The sequence below is a fragment of the Neoarius graeffei genome, chromosome 27 (genome assembly GCF_027579695.1).
Source record: "Neoarius graeffei isolate fNeoGra1 chromosome 27, fNeoGra1.pri, whole genome shotgun sequence".
In the NCBI taxonomy this organism is placed as follows: domain Eukaryota; kingdom Metazoa; phylum Chordata; class Actinopteri; order Siluriformes; family Ariidae; genus Neoarius; species Neoarius graeffei.
In genome coordinates this window covers 6,067,063-6,084,681 of record NC_083595.1, presented here as the reverse complement: position 1 = coordinate 6,084,681, position 17,619 = coordinate 6,067,063, and the positions used below count along the sequence as shown (strand labels likewise).

The 17,619-nt window shown below is 42.5% G+C and overlaps 1 protein-coding gene across 1 annotated transcript in view; it reads right to left on the bottom strand.

Moving 5' to 3' along the window:
* LOC132874786 (renin receptor-like) overlaps positions 1 to 17,619 on the bottom strand; it is a 21,351-nt gene extending 3,732 nt beyond the window's left edge. Inside the window, exons 1-5 of the mRNA XM_060911185.1 lie at positions 17,566 to 17,619; positions 17,254 to 17,388; positions 8,647 to 8,700; positions 7,666 to 7,815; positions 7,176 to 7,295 (exon numbers count right to left, since the gene is read on the bottom strand). Coding sequence (XP_060767168.1) covers positions 7,176 to 7,295; positions 7,666 to 7,815; positions 8,647 to 8,700; positions 17,254 to 17,388; positions 17,566 to 17,619 — 513 coding nt within the window. The remainder of the gene's footprint in view (positions 1 to 7,175; positions 7,296 to 7,665; positions 7,816 to 8,646; positions 8,701 to 17,253; positions 17,389 to 17,565) is intronic.

Genomic DNA, 17,619 nt, shown 5'->3' with positions numbered 1-17,619 from the left:
TCTCCTAAAATGGCCAAAACACCCCACTCTAACTTCCATACATATTCAGCTTTGATATTTATGAGTCTTTTTGGTTGATTGAGAACATAGTTGTTATTCAATAATAAAACTAATCCTCAAAAATACAACTTGCCTAATAATTCTGCACTCAGTGTAGTTGTGTTGACCATTGATTGGTCAAATGTAAATCAGACATGTTGACCTCACATATAGCATACAAAGGTATTTAAGATTCAGCCACAAAAAAAAACGCATGACTGCTTGCGTGTGTTTGCGCACTCACTTATTTTTGAAAGATGATTAAAAGTATTGGCACCATTGGCTGTGTTTGGGTAACGGCTGCACACCGCCATTAAAGCTGTGTTTCCTGCTTACTATCACTACACAGGAGAAACAGCGCAAGGGAGGATTCAATAGGTCACTCAAGCAGGAACGCGACACACAGCATCACTGAATGTGTTTGAGCGCAAACCTTAAACACGCATAAGCAGTCATGCAACTCTTTGTGGCTGAAACATCTTTGTACACAAATGTGGTACAAAGTCAACACATCTGATTATTACATTTGACAAATCGATGGCTGACGCCATTTTGTAGCTCCACCCAAATATCTTTATGTGGCTCAACAGTTAAGACTCTGGGGTGGGTTTCCCAAAAGCCTCTTAATGCTAAGAGCATCTTAACTAGGAGAGCGAGTGTTCATTGTGATGCTCGCTCCACCATTTAATGATGATGTTTGTGCTGTGATGCTTTTGGGAAACTCAGGCCTGAAGGTCATGAGTTCAAGCCCCAGCACTGACAAGCTGCCACTGTCGGGCCCTTGAGCAAGCCTCTTAACCCTTTCTGCTCCAGGACCATGGTCACATACGCCGTTGTTGTAAGAGTGTCTGCTAAATGCCTTTAATGTAACGTAATGAATATCGAATGAGACGGGTGGTCTCGGAAGTGTTTATATGAATCACAAGGAGTATTTTAATACGTGTGCGTATCCCGTCATTGCCTGATAACCTCCAGAGAAACTCCTCCCAGAGTTATGACAAGAAAGTGAGACGCGCTCGGCCGTGATGTGGAAAGTCCTGGAGTTGGGTTTGTCGGTGAGCCGCACCGTTTATCGCAGAAGTCAGTCCCACTCTGACGAAACCACAAAATACACATTTGACATGGCTAAGCCTCCTTTAGTGGTGAGCAGCGGTTGTATGACCTTTCAGATACCCCAGGCAGGTATTTAGTCACTGCTTCTTTAAGGTCACATGAGCTACATGCTTAATTCCACTGGTTCTGGAGTCTCACTAGTCAGTTTACATTGGCATTGTGTTGCTGCTTCAGCGTAGGGCTCGGTGGCAAGCAAGTTCAGCGTTTTTGTATCTGGTGCATGAAACCACAAGCTCTTCCTCCAGGCACATGCCTAATCTTCTAATCTCTAAATGCTAAGAAGGAAAAATTTACCTACATAGAATCCCACAGCTCAGCGTACACAGTGAAGAAACGATAAAAGTGCAAGTTGTTGGAAATCAGTTTCAATATTCTACACAATAAATCATTTATATATAAACTGCATGTTTCTGCGATTATTTAAGTGTTAAAGTGAATGTAATGTCCCGAAACCACACTTTTCCTTGTACAAAGCAACAATCATTCTGTTGACTGACCATGTGTTTTCAAACCATAGCAGATCCAAAAGGCCATAAATTAATGGAAAATCAATAAGATCAGACGATTTCACGGAATCTTCTGATCCTGAAGGGGTGCGTGACGTCACGTGTGTAACAATCCAGGTATCGATTTTGTTCATGTGTGCAGCAGTGGTTAGCAGGCATGAAAACGGGTCAGGGGTGAAAAAGGTGAGAAGGGTGCGCGAGTGGTGACGTGGCCTCTGGTGTTGTTTTATTTTGTTTGGGGGGTCCTCCCCCAGAATAAATATTATAGCCTCCTTACTAAGTATACTGTATTGACATTTGCACAAGGACATGTAGTTATAGTGAAATTATGCCCTGGAAAAAAATGCGAATAATAGAACGAAGAAAGTGGAACACAAGGAATAGTGATCATTTTTTCCTGTTATTTGCCTGGACCACCAGTGTCTCCATGACCCGCTTTCGCAGAGTTGCCACATGTTTCAGCCTTGCCCGCTTCTCTCCTTCAGCAGTCGGTTTCTTGGCCTGCTGAGCACTGCAAGTTGCTTGAGAGCCATACTTGCTCTGCTGCTTTTCCTCCTTGTTCACCCTCTGCTGGTGTTTGTATGTGGCTGCTGCAGAGTTAATGTTCTTGCACAATGTTCTGTCCACTTCCCCAAACTTCACGTCCTCCCTTCTAAAGAGCTGCATAGCTGTCTTCCCCCTGGACATCAGCATGTACTTGACCGTCTGTACTGCATTAAAGGTTTCCACATTCATGTTGCCACTCCATTGATCAATTACATCATTCATCAGACTAAATGAGGACGCGACTCTAGGTCCATGAAAGATGGAGAGGCAACACTTAACCAGTGCACCCAGGGAGGGGCACTTGTCTGGTTTGTCGAAGACATGACCCCACCACTCCACGATGCTCTCTCCCTCCTTGAAGCTGGGGATGGTCAGGTCAACACTGAACTGCACAAGTTCCCTCTGGATATCCTGGTCTGCTGGCAAGAGGTGCCCCAGCATACCACTCAGCCTGCCAAGCTATGGAAGTACCTGCAGCTTTCAGTTCTTTTTAAATCAAGGCTGAATACTTTCTTCTTTGCTGCTGTCTTTTATTAAATTAAATTTGAGACTTTTAATTTGATTTCTTTCAGCACGGACAGCACTACAAAATGGCGTCTCCACTATACAGTGCCCTATAGAGGGCTACCGCATGACGTCACCGCGCCGTGAGATTTTGTTAGGTGCCATATTGGAAGACCAAGTACATGTGCTCACAATATAAAACAAAGTACGAGCGAGAGTAAAGTGACACGATGGATGATAATTCTGGTTATGTGAGTACATTACCAGTTGCAGAAAGGGCACGGTATGTGGAGAAACTGGCTGTGATTGATGGGTTTGACCCATATGATAAGACTCGTGGCAAGGGAGAATGGAAACATAAGGAGGACCAGACACCAATTCTGCCATCTGTTTGCTACCCAGACATTGTAAACTATTTGTTGTTTACACCCAGTGCCTACACTGCTGATGACTTGAAAGCCTACAAAGGGCTACAGGCTTACAATTATGTTGTTAGTGGCTTGGTTCGTGATATTACAGCTGTTGTTAAGAATAACCTACACATAGTTATGGCCAAGGTAATCTTGTTGATATTTATCTTTTAATAATATATCTTTTCAGTTGAAAAATTAATACTTTTTGTTACTATTAAGGTAGCCATAATTTAGGTTAATTTATCCAAATTATACACATGTATTTATGATATATGCCTACACAACTATGCTTTATTTATATAATAGGAGGGAGAGCAAGCCCCAAACCATCCTAAATTATTATTATTAAATTGTAGAAGTCTGGGAGGCTTGCTCCTCATACAGTTATCAACTTGGGGCCAATTTAGCATGTTTTAAATCTGAATTTCTTGCGTTTGCTTACCTCAAAGTGTCCGCAGATCATGCACAGACTTATCCATTATATCCACAGTTTTTTGCCAAGTCTCACACAGGTTTTATTTGTATGTTTCTTTCAAGTCTACTGTTGGGCCAATAAATCATAAATAAAACAGCTCAGATTTGTTTAAGTCGTTTGCCACTCCACTTTATTCTCGTGGGTTCACATACCGCTGCCGTTATTTCCCCCTAATCACGAGTTTGTTGGTCTTCCAAAATGGCACAGGGTCTGTTTACTTCCGGTTTCAGGTGACGTCAGTGAAATCCCTCTCTAGTGAGTAGCGAGCAATTTCGGACACAGGGATTGTCAAAAGACGTGCGCCGCCCTCTTTCGAATGCTGACGTAATCAAGCCGGAAGTTTTGTTTGTTTTGATGGTAAATCAGGAAAGTTTGAAAAAAGTAGGAAATTCAGTCCGATGACTCAATCCAGCTTCCAGCGGTCTGGTCTGCACTCTGACTGATGTGTGCACGCTCTGGCCAGCAGGAGAAGAGGCGCGAAATGATGCTGCTTGGCCTTCGCAGCGAGATGTACTCGTCGCTATGGCATCAATATCAAAGCAGGAGGAGGAGGCGCAAACCGGCACGAACTGTCTATGGGTGCGAAGCGACCTCCTTGCCCTTTGGGTCAATATCAAACACCCCCCCCCCAATTTTTTTTTCTCATCGGATCTACACGATTCACGTAGGTCATCCATTTTGGTTTCAAAACGGCGAATTTCGCCGAAAGGTGAGGGATTTTCATGCATGGGTTAGACCAGTCCCGATATGAAATCAAGTTTTGGAGAGAATTCTGATAGTGACTGGAATTCTTATATGTCGGCTGAAGGGGCACATAATTATCAAGGATATTCCAGAGTAAATGGTTCTCTTTTCAAACCCCCAAGACAAGAAACTGCCAGTTCACGACCATCCCACTCAGCACCGATAGCGCACCACCAGCCAGAGAGAACTGGAAACACAGATGGTTAGTGGATTTTTATTCTAAGATGGCCGATGGAAAATATTTACATGTACCTCAATAAATACAGAAATATAATCTTTAAAGGTCTCATTGCATCGTTTTTTCATTAATTGTGCGGTGGTCTCTAGTATGAATGAATGCCCTGTGAGCCGGTTTTGGTGGAAAAAAATGCTGTGGTTCTCCTGTTTCAGGCTGTTCTAGTTTGGTGGAGGAGTGGGTGGCAGGAGAACGACAGGATTTCAGCTCTTACTCATTAATATTCATGACATGTAAACGTGTTACCTCTGATTGGCTAACAGCACTGTGACGCTACCTCCAGCGGGTCAGAACAAGCGGATGTGGGTGTCTTTGTAAAAACTGTTTTGATTGGCTATTATGGTCTCGACATCGATGTTTTGACCAATAACAATGTAGATGATACGAATTTTACATCACATTCAACGAGATTTAAATGAGACTAAAGATGGCGACTTACAAATAATGTGTAAACATCGTTGGAGTTAATAAAGTTTGAACAGCATGAAGGAACATACCCCAACCCCCCAAAATTAATTAAAAAAAATTAACAGATTTGGCATAATGTAAAAAGGTAATTTTTTACTCAGAAAAACCGGAAAACTCATCCCTGCCGAGCTTGTGACCATGTCATGCATGCTAATGTGGAGAATATGAACATGCTATTTTGTAACAAAAACCTTCGAACAAAAAAGTTCATGTTTCACTTACAGCTTGTGAGCTGGTGGTCGATCGTCTTGACGGTACAGATCCAGGGATTAAAAACAACCTCGAAGCAAAACCACTACTGAAGGCACTGAAGTTTGAAAAGTCACTGTGGTTGAAATGATCAGAACACAGCACTAACGCTGCATTACACTTCGCTGGGGGTGTTCCAAAGATAAATTCCAACCATTTCTTCTTCACCTCTTCTATCTTGGGCAAGAAATGCAACGTTGATGTGTTACTGCCACAAATAACACAGGCACGAACTTGTTCAGCCATGTTTTCAACTTGCTGTTAGGTCCTCTTCGTTAGCTACTGACGAGATGGGCTCTGCTCAGTGTTGCCAGATACTGCTGACGTTTTCCAGCCCAAAATATGTTCAAATCCGCTAAAATGCACTTAAAACCGCCCAATCTGGCAACACTGGCTCTGCTATCTCTCCTCACGCTTAAATCCGAACTTTCTTCCCGTGGGCGGTCGCAAGCCAAGGTGGGCGAGGCCATGACTACTAATTTTCGAACTTGCGCAAGTTCGTAGGGCTTTTTCTGATTCGTTCGTTTTTCCGACTATTTTCTTCCATAAGCTAATACAGGGAACAGGGGTAGAATTACATTTTCACATGCAGCATGCATATGCAACTCGGAGTGAACTATGGTATTTCAAAAAGAGACAGTATTAAACATTTTTGGTGGAAGGGCACCTTTAAAACGTACACTTATTCAGTGTAATTATTGAAAATATGAAGTGATAATAGGGGAATTGACAAACTGTCCAAATGTCATTTATTAAATAAATGGGTTTCTTATTTGCTCTAATAATTCCCATGTGGTCGCTCTGGTGGTGATGGACACTTGATGAATCAGATTTATTATTAGTCGGCGACACGAAATCTGCCCCCTTTGTTTGCAAACCTCACCCACTGTTGCTTTGGATGAGAAGCATTTCTCAAAAAATTGTGAACCGAATGTCCTGTTGTATCGGGATTTGAACATCCAAACACAACGCAGTGCTTTCCAATCGTTATTTTTGTAAGATTCCAACAACAATGTCCAATTTCAGCGCGTAAACAAGCACGGAGTCAGATGAACCGAACTGACCCAGATAACCGGGTTTCCACACGTGACGTCATGCGAGATTAACCCTGAGGCAAGGCTGCCTTTATCCGGGATTTATCGATAGTTTTGTGCTTGATAATTTCTCCCCCCTGCTTTAACTAATTCATTTTGGTTGTTACTAGTAATATTCATTGTAAGGCATTACATACACTTTTTAAATCCTGTTCAGTTTGTGATTAAATAGGAACGAGGCTTGTGTGGATCCAGAACCAGCGTTTTAAGTGTTAAACTGTGTGTTTGTCTCTCTGGCTGGTCTTTGTTGAGGGTGGGCTCTGAGGCCCTTTTTTTTTTTCCAAGGTATTGCATGCATGTTTTTTTAAAAAGACCCTTGCATACATCCTGAAGCTTAGCAAAGTCAAATGGGTCACGGGGGATAAAGTTCAGAGCAGAGAAAATACAGCTGCGAAGGACATCACATGTTTGTGATGCACAAGATGAGGGGCAGAACAAAAAATACCCAGCCTTTATATGGCTCTTCATAACAAGAGATTAATTCTTTAAAGCGTTTAAGTTTCACTAAAGGAGAAAGTGCAGTACAGGAGCTAACAATTTAACACTGAATTTCAATTTTAGAAATCCAAATTTATAAAGCCATCATGTCCATTTCCACTAGTCCTTCAGTCTAGCAGGCAGCGTGACCTGGCCGAGTGTTTTAGCTTCTGGTAAAAGAAATAGTGCTTATGACCACAGCTGAAAATAAACACGCCGCCTCCTTAACAGACCCTCGTGTGAACACTGTGACCCTGCGTAAAGCATCATGCAAATATGCAGACATCAAAAGTGCTGAATTTAAAAACTCACAATCTGCTTTGCCTCCAGGATGGAGCGCGACTTCCTGGTTAGCGGAGTCTCAAACGTCTTCACCGTCACCACCTCCACCACCGCGTTGCTGCCATAAACGCCGAAAACATCATCAGCAAACTAGAGAACATGATGGAGATGAAGAAAGGGTTTAATGACATAAAACATAAGCCGTCACCACTGGCGTTAAATTTCTCCTCGTCAATCCGAGATTTGTATTTGCGGCCATCACTAAAACGTGTTTACTACAGCTGTATACAAATGTATATTATTTATATATGCAATGTGTGCAAGAGTGACGTTGCTACAGAGCCTCAACGCAAGTGAAAGTTAGTTTACAACTTTTTTTTTTTTTACTCTTTTCTGACACTTTCAAAAGGTGTTTGTGGTGAACGTGATGGTGCACAGGTGCAGGTTTAGGAAGAGTTTCCCCCATTTAACCACATGCAATAGGATCTGTTTGCTGAAAACGTGTGGTGTGGTTTTTCACCTTCTGCAGCGCAGCTACCAGAATCTGCCGGGCGTCTTGGAACTGAGGGGAGTCCGGGCCGTAGCGCCGGGTGAGCTCCTCCATCCCAGCCAGCTCCAGAGAGAACAGATCAGGAGCCTGGTCCTTAGCCAAGTGCTTGTGTCTCATCAGCTAGAGAGAGGGGGAGGGACAGAGAGAAGAAGGGGAGAGATGGTCAGTGTTTTCATTCATGGCCAAAGGCTCAGTTCCCAAGACTCAGAGGATTTCAAGCAGATTTTCTTCAGAGCTGTTGCAAAAATCAACATCTCATAGACCCATCCAGCTGTTGTCGTAAAAATCAAAGTGAGGCTCCGCCCCAAAACAGCACGTGTACTACGTACATACACAGGGTATAGTGAGTGCAAGGAGACCCTATTAATGAATACGAGCAGTAGCCAGGCAGCTGACAGGTGTGTGTATGCAGTCAGCCTGCTGCAGCGTCTTATCATTTTAGCTTGTGAACATGCGTGTTAACGATACCATGAACACAAAAGGATGGCGCACACCCTTTACATGGAGTCTACAGCGCAGTCCAGGAATACAGGATGTTATTACAGTGTGGGAAAATAAGGAATTTTAAGCAGACTGTCACAGGACAGACAAGTCTGAAATGTTCTATCCACCCAAGTTTCAGTCTGTCCGAATGACGGGCCAAAGGCCCAGAACAATGCGGCCAGGGGTCCGGGGCCCACCTTCAGGCCCCGGAAGCTGAAGGGCTTTAGATGCCTAGAGATGCTTCTCAGCTATTTCAAGGCACGTTTCTATCATCTTCAAAGGCCAAATTACACTCGACATTAGTTGTTGATTACACTACAAACTGAATATAATTTACAATAAAATGTCAGAAGGGTCAAGAAAAACAATGTTTAAAGTCGGATCCTTTTTTGGGGGGGGACGGGGGAAGGGCCCTAAATCCGCACCAGGTGGCTGTAGTAGTTACTAGAGTCTCTGATGTTAACTTACCAGAGCAGAAATATCATGCAACACTTGAATCTCGAATAGGAAGAGCAGATCAGCCTGGAAAAGAAAGTGCAAAATAAATGACATTATTAAAAAAAAAAAAAAAAATTTCAAAAATCAGCCAAAGGAGTCTAACTTACTAAGAACAGTCAATGTCAAACATCAAGCCTGTTTCTATGGCAACCGCTCTAACCTTATGGTAACCGTATGCTTCACCCAGCGCAAAACGGAGCCGAAACAGGTCGTTCATTTTCAGTGATGCTGATTCTGATTTGCAACATGATGTGGGCGGGGTGTGTCGAGTCACGCAACACACGAGTGGTACGGCCAACATAGGACACGCGATTCATAATGCCCGGTCTGAGTGGCGGTGTGTCTCACTGGTCCACACGTGATCTGATCGTTCAGGGACGCACGTTCATGCCAAGGTTCAATTTACAGAAAAAGACTTTTATTTTTAGTATGCAGTCTGAAGCTAACTTGTATGGATACGACATTTGCTTACTAGTTCGCAGCTCCCAGTGAAATCATAGTAACCGAGCAAAAACGAAAAACATGACACGCCCACAGACGAGCAGCACAGAATGATTTGCTTTCGGTATCGCTTACTTTTACATATAGGTTTTCTTTTTCCTGCGTCATTGAATTGTCTGAAACCAAATTTTCCTACCACAGGAAGTTGTCTAATACTGAGCAGCCATGGAGGAGATATTACGCAACACCACCTTGTTTTAAAAACATGCACAAAAATCAAATCGTTTGTTTGTTTTTCGTTTATTGCCAGTTAAGCAGCTGTGGCTATTTCATGGCAAATACAGGTAATAAATTTAACTTGACATAATCAAAACCAACAATCAAATAAATACATTAAATAAGTTTGTTTACATCAATACACTTTAAAAAAGTTTAAAACCTTTAAAGGTGGGACCTTATTAAAAATATCAAATATACTATCTTCTTTAAAAAATTCCTGTCTTTTTACTCTAAGGGCAGAGCAAGATAAAATATGCTTAACTGATAAGAGACTACCGCAAAGATCACAAAGGGGAGGTTCACCTCCAGTTAATAAAAAACCATGGGTGAGTCTAGAATGTCCAATTCTACACCTTGTGTACACAACTTGATCATGTCTGCATGAAAATGACTGGGTTATCACTTGTTTCACTGTATTACATACGTCATGCAGCTTATTTCCAGCACATTCATCCCATTCGGCTTGCCATATCTCACTTATGTAAGAACAAAGCACAGGTTTAATGTCAGAGACAGGGATTTGGCATTGAGAAATGTCTTCATTCAGGGCTCCTTTAGCAGCACTGTCTGCCTTTTCATTACCACTCAGGCCCATGTGACCAGGGACCCAGTAAAAAATAATGTCCATGTTAAGTTTAGTTAGGTGATCCACTTTAAGTATTTTGGTAATCAGGGGATGATCAGTCTTTAAAAACTCTGTGCAAATTAAAGGATTTTTGTTGATTGGACTCTTCTATGTATTCAAGGCCCAAGAGCAAGGCTTGGGCTTGGGCTGTAAAAATAGAGCACAGGTTTGGGATGTGTATTCCATGCTGGTTAGAAGCGACTACCATTGCTGACGACACACAAGTATCTGTTTTTGAGCCATCAGTATAGATTGGGATGTGCAAAGGGAAGCGCTGTCTTACATCAAGGAAACAACTCTGGTACTCGTTTGGATGTGTGCTAGATTTCTTTCTGTGACTTAGGTCCTGCACAATTACAGGTTGCCTCAAGGTCCAAGGGGGAGTGGAACAGACATATGAAGATTGCAGACTGTCCAGATCAATGTTCAAGTCCTCCAGGAAGGGTTGTATGCGTATTCCAAAAGGTCTGATAGACCTAGGTTTAGCTTCATAAAACTGCAAAAACTGGGGGTGAAAGACAGCACAGTAAGCAGGATTATTTCTGTTTGCTTTGAGTTTGATTGCATACTGTAGAGCAAGTTTTAGGCGCCTTAACTGGGGGGGGGGGGGGGGGGGGGGGTTTCTCTTGCCTCCACGTACAGGCTCTGAACTGGTGAGGTTCTGAAGGCTCCCAAGATCAGTCTTAAGCCTTGATGATGCACAGTGTCCAGCGTCTGAATGTATGATTTCCTTGCTGATCCGTAGACAATGCTCCCATAGTCCAAACGGGACCTCACTAGTGCTCTGTAAAGACGCAGCAGCACAGTCCACTCTGCTCCCCACTTTGTCTTTGATAGAACTTTTAAAATATCCAAAGTTTTAAAGCATCTCTTCTTGAGACATTTCATGTGTGGAATGAAGGATAATTTGTTATCAAAGGCAAGTCCAAGAAATTTAACTTCTTTCACCACTTGAATTGGTGCACCGTCCATGTAGAGCAGAGGATCATGATGTAATGATCTAAGTTGACAAAAATGAGTACAGACAGTTTTAGATTTAAAAAACTTGAAGCCATTTTGAATCGACCAAGTACTGATCTTGTTTATGCATAATTGGAGTTGTCTCTCAATTGTACTCATATTTTCCTCTGTAGCAGATACAGAGGTCATCGGCATAAAGGCTGCAAAACAAATGTGGGCTGATTGCTTGTACGATGCTATTGATTTTGACACTGAATAGGGTGACAGAGAGAATGCTGCCTTGAGGGACTCCTAGCTCTTGAAAATGTGGAGTTGAAAAGGTAGTACCCAGTTGGACCTGGAAACGTCTGTTGGACAAAAAGTTTGAGATAAAAATGGGCAGATGGCCTCTGAATCCCATGCAGTACAGATCCTTTAGAATACCATATTTCCACGTTGTATCATAGGCTTTTTCAAGGTAAAAAAAAAAAAAACTGCTACGACATGTTCTTTTCTGATGAATCCATCACGTATAAAGGACTCCAGTCGAATACACTGTACTCTTCCCCTTCCTGAAGCCACGTTGATATTCAGTCAGATGTCCTGCTGTTTCAAGCATCCAAACTAGTCTATTATTCACCATCCTTTCCATGGTTTTACATAAACAACTAGTTAAGGCTATTGGACGGTAGTTTGCGGGGTCAGTGTGATCTTTGCCTGGTTTGGGAATGGGGATAATAAATGCTTTCTGCCAAGATGGTGGAACATTTCCTGATTCCCAGATCGCATTAAATATTGTCAGGAGATGGGCTAATGCACTGGATGGCAGGTTTTTTAAGAACTGATAGTGAATTGCATCAGGGCCCACTGCAGTATCATGGGAGTTTCTTATGGAGCAGAGTAGTTCATCCATTGAGAAAGGCTGAATGTACGGTTCTGAGTTATCTGACAGGAAATTCAAGTCCTTTCCCTCCTCTTTCCTGCGCAAAGCTCGAAATTCAGGTCGCCAATTTTCCACAGAGGAGTTCTTTTCAAACGTTACAGCAAGTTTATCAACAATGTCCTGCTTTGTTGTCAGAAGACCTTCTTGACATTTCAAGTGCTGAACTTGAGGTTCCACCTTTTGCCTTCATCTTTTTAATAAAACTCCACACCTTTTTAGAGGATGCATCGGATGTAAGACTGGAAACATATTGTCTCCAGCTTTGTGCTTTAGACTCATTGATAGTCCTACGTGCTTGAGCCCGGCAGATTTTCAATCTAGTGAGATTTTCTGTTGTTGGATGTTTGTTAAAAATTCTCTCTGCTTTCTTCCGGGAGTCAATGGCCTTTTTGCAGTTGTCATTAAACCATGGGTTGGACTTAAAGTGGGGCTTTCCTGAGGTCTTAGGGACAGTTTCCTCAGCAATTGCTATCAATGTTTCAGTGAAGTGCTCAACAGGATTTTCAATATTTTGGGGTAAGTGACCAAGTTGGGCGTCACAAAGGTATTGGAAGACATTCCAGTTAGCTTTTTTAAAGTTGCCATCTAGGAGGTCTTAACTGTATATCCGCTTCAGTAGATGTCATGATCAAGGGGAAATGATCGTTCTCACAAAGGTCATCCAAGGGTCGCCAAGAGAAGTCAAGCAAGATGTCAGGGTCACATATTGATAAATCAATTGCTGAGTAAGTACCATGGCCTGGATGTAAATAGGTAAAAGATCCATCATTCCACAGGCATAAGTCATTTTTAGAGATAAAATCTTCCAGAGTCTTGCCTTTAGCGTTTGAATGATTCCCACCCCATGCAGGGTTATGTGCATTAAAGTCCCTTAAGAGGAGGTATGGGGTAGGCAGTTGGTCAGTTAAGTCATCCAGGTCATGCAAAATTACAGTGACATCAGGAGGAATATAGACGGAGCACAAAGTAACTACTTTATGAAGTGTTATACGGACTGCCACCACTTGCAGATGAGTAGTAATTACAAGGTGGCTGTGTATTATGTCGTTCCGTACCAGGACAGCCACCCCACCTGAAGGACAATGAACATTTGGGCCATAGGCATTAAACATTGTATAATTTTTTAAGGACATAATATTATTTGGCGATAGGCGAGTTTCTTGAAGACAGAAGACAAGAGGATTGAAAAGAGCAGCTAATCGCTGCAGTTCAGAGAAGTTTGCTTTAAAACCACGACAGTTCCATTGAATAATATGGTTAGCTATTGTCATGTGGGTAGAACAGGAACAGGGCCCTTGCTCCTACTTTTGGGGGAGGAGCTTCGGCTGTGAGGGGTTGAGGGTTCCTTCATTTCCACATCCTTATAGTTTCCATTCCTATGTTCTTGACTTGATTTAGACTGAAGTAGTATTTGTCGATTTCTTTTTCTCTTTTGATGGTTGGGAAGGTTCAATCATGACAGACGTTTGACTGGCAGAAGACTGGGAATTCATGTTTTTGTTTTTATTGGAAGTTGAAGATGTTTTGTTTCCACTAATCAATTGCGGCTTATCTTTGTTCAGCCAGGTAAAGTCTGTTTGACAATCAGTTGACTTCATAGGGGGTTTCACAATAGAAGCAAACGATTGCTGGAACTTGTACAAGGAAAATCTTTCCATCTGTTTCCTTGCCTGTGGATAGCTTATTTTCTTAGTGACCCTAATCCTTTGAATTTATCTCTCTTTAATCCATACAGGGCAGTCCTTTGATGAGGCTGGATGGTTCCCTTGGCAGTTGCAGCATTTTGGTGGTCTTGTACAGATTAGTTCATACCCATCTTCTCCACAGGTACAGCAAACTGATTTATTTTTGCAACTGGCAGAGCCATGGCCAAATTTTTGGCAATTGAAGCATCTCAAAGGGTTAGGGATGTATTTATCCACCTGCACACTTAAGTATCCGATTAGGATTCTTTCAGGATGGTCATGTAGATTGAAGGTCAAGATATAGGTACCAGTTTTTATGATTTTATCATCCCTTTTCAAGGTAATTCTCCTTAAATGAGTCACGCCTTGCTCTTTCAATTCAGTAGCTATGTCAGCTTCTTCCATATCATGGAGGTCTCTAGTGCAGATTACTCCTTTGCAGCTATTCAGATGAGGGTGAGGGAAGGTCCGCATAGGTACTCCTGCTAAACTATTACAGTGTAATAAATTGTCTTCATGAGACTTTCTTGAACATTCAACTAAAATCTGACCAGATCGCAGTTTCTTAACATCTTTAACAGCCCCCGCTATTCCTGAGATTCCTTTCTGAATCACAAAAGGGGACAACTTTGCGAGGGGCATGTCTGGTGTTGCAGATTCCAGAACTATAAATTTAGGCCAGTTATTTATTTTAGGGGGGTACATCAATGCCATTTCAGAGCCTTCATCCAAGTCTTGATCCATGAATCTTCTCTTATTGGGTTGATTAGTAGCCATATTTGCGGATAAAAATTCATCATCTCTGCTCCTCACCCACCTCGGAGCCCAACTAGGGGATGCACAGAGCTGCGGTTCTCCTCCAGATATGCATCAAGGATACAGGGATGGTATACTCGAGCAATTTAAACAAAAATGTTCATATCACTCGATTGACCCTCAGCCAAAGTCTTTAAGGAAAAATAAAAGACTTTGACAAGCCGATTGATTGGATCGGGCCCTTCCAACCTCCCGTCTAAGTGAAGTAGGAGCCAAAGCACTGCGTTGGACTTGTGGGAGCCGCAGCCAGCCACATTCCTCAAGTACCAGGCAATCGTCCTCCACTGACACGGGTAGCAACTTGCGGCAAACAAGTCGCCCCATTTGTCGCCTCTTACGATCAGCAAGGGAGTGCTAGGGACCTATTCTACGGGGTAGAATAGGTCCCTAGCACCCCCTTGCTGATCGTAAGAGGCGACAAATGGGGCGACTTGTTTGCCGCAAGTTGCTACCCGTGTCAGTGGAGGACGATTGCCTGGTACTTGAGGAATGTGGCTCAAGTACCAGGCTCCACCGAGTGTTTGTTTTCCACCGCTTATTTCCAGTACTGGGTTTTTTTTCTTTATAGTTCTGTTCCACTAAAAACCAGAGTGAGGTAAGCAGTTAAGTTGAGACAGGAGGCCATGTGTAGCGTGTGCGCGCGCACGCACGCATGTGTTAGATCTGCACACACTGCTGCAGGAGTGTTTACCTCCTCGCTGGGGGCGAGCTGCAGAACCACAGGCGTGCTCTCAGCAAACAGTGTGTGGTGAACGGCACCGTCTGAGATGAGACAGAGCGGGGGGGGGGGGGGGGTTAGTAAGACACAGAAGGAGGGAATCCACAGGCACCCATGCTGAGAGTCTCATAACAGTAAAATAAAAGTTGTTCAATTCCACAACTGCGCAATATTAAAATAACTGCAGGGGAAGTCAAACCTTCAAGAACACTCATTTACAAAAAAAAAAAAAAACATCTAGCCACTTCCTTTTTGTACAGAATAGACAAAATAAAAGATTCCAAAGAAGCATTAAAAGGATAGTTCGGGATTTTTGACATGAATCTGTATGGCATCCCCATCAATAGTGTCGTGCAAACACACTGACTTACCCCTGACAGCATCCTGTGAGTCCAGTTCTTGTCCAGTTTTGGTCCAGACGAAAGTAGTCCGGCAAGTTTGTTGGGGTCACGAAAGTAAAACGTTTTTCGTCTCAAAACAATGTGTGTTCAAAAGAGTGATATATTTGCATCACAAAACCGTTGCCAAATAAAAAGTCAGACCTCGAAATCGCTTGGCACTATTTTCTCTCCCTTCTTATCACTGCGCGCTGCCGCCAGGTGACAGCCACGGCTGTTTCATTCATTGTTTTAGTGATGGGAATTTCGGCTCTTTTTCGGGAGCCGGCTCTTTTGGCTCTTCTTACTATAAGGAGCTGGCTCTTTCGGCTCCCAAACGGCTCCTGAGATTTTATTTTTGATTTAATTGCTGCAATTAACTAGTTAATTAATTACATTATTATTTATATTTTATCAATAGAATGTTTTCCATTTTATTTTTTTAGTTTTTGTAGCCATTGTAAAGCTTTGTAAAGTATAGCAGTGTAACAATGTTCTAGCTATAGAAATAAAACTTACCAATTAATAAATTATTTTCTCACAAACATAATGCAAAACTGTGTCATATTACCAATATAAAATACACAGAAGACATCAACTGTTTATCCTTTATGGCTTTATTTCACACTCGACCTTGAACAAAATGCCATAAAATAAATTATGAAGTATAAATCAGGCCTAAGAAACTATGAAGCAAAGTTGGAAATTATTTTAACAAACACAGAACAATGTGCAACAAAATATGTGGCACCTTGAGCGCGTGTAAAAAGAGAAAAAAGTGCCGCACTCTGCTCCACCAGTAATGAGAAGCCGCTGGAACAGCAAATATGCTCCTGTTATAATGACTGCTGTCTCGTTGTATACCGCAGATTAATCTGGCCATGCCAAGGCGGTTGCCGACCGAACCTGTCAATTTATGAGCAACAATTTATATCATGAGCTTTAGGAATTCACGGCAACAAAACAATGATCATGGTTGTCAAATAGACAATCATCCTTTAGCTGAGCTGAACTCTGTCTCTCTCTCTCTCTCTCTCTCTCTCTGAGGCACCTAAGGACAAAAAACTGATTCGGTTCCCCAACTCGGCTCCCACCGAAGAGCCGGCTCCCGTCGTTCACTTCAAAGAGCCGGCTCTTTGAACCGGATCGTTCGCGACCGACACATCACTACATTGTTTACTGGTAGCAAAGTTAGCGACAACATGTCTGACTACGACGGTGAAATGTGTGCGGAGATTCAGCCACATCTTTGTTGCTACAGCCTGGATAGTCGCAAGTGCGCACCATTTTCACAAATATATTATTGTATAGGTTATAGAAGGTGATAAATTTGTCGCTGTTCTTGCTCTCAAATTAGCTTGTTAGCGCCGCTGATCTGAACTCCTAATCACTGCCAAACAATGGGAAAGGTGTTGATTCCTGCGCAGATGTCAACATGACAGTGCGCAGTGATACCGAGGGAGAGAAAATAGTGCCAAGCGATTTCGAGGTCTGACTTTTTATTTGGCAACGGTTTTGTGATGCAAATATATCACTCTTTTGAACACACTGTTTTGAGACGAAAAACGTTTTACTTTTGTGACCCCAACAAACTTGACGGACTACTTTCGTCTGGACCAAAACTGGACAAGAACTGGACTCACAGGATGCTGTCAGGGGTAAGTCAGTGTGTTTGCACGACACTACTGATGGGGATGCCATACAGATTCATGTCAAAAATCCCGAACTATCCCTTTAAGGATTAAGACACTTACATTTTCCAGAGGATAAGAAGAGATGTTAGAGGGAAGATCGAAACCATCAATGCCATAGACGGCAATCAGAGCGTTGGCACGAGGACGCTGGAACAGGGAACCTGGCACGAGGACGCTGGAACAGGGAACCTGCCGCTAAGCCTGGCCATTCGAGATCTTCCACACACACAGAAATCACGCAAATATCAACTTAAATCTCACAAAGACAATTCAAACATGGTCACGTTAGTTCCAAGAAAAGTCATTTGAAATGTTCTTTCATCAAATACGAAATGTGGATATCAAAACAAGACAGAGACAGTTACACAACACCTTTAGCAAAAGAAGTTCCCCAGAGTTTGAACAAGATATCCATGCTGATGTCAT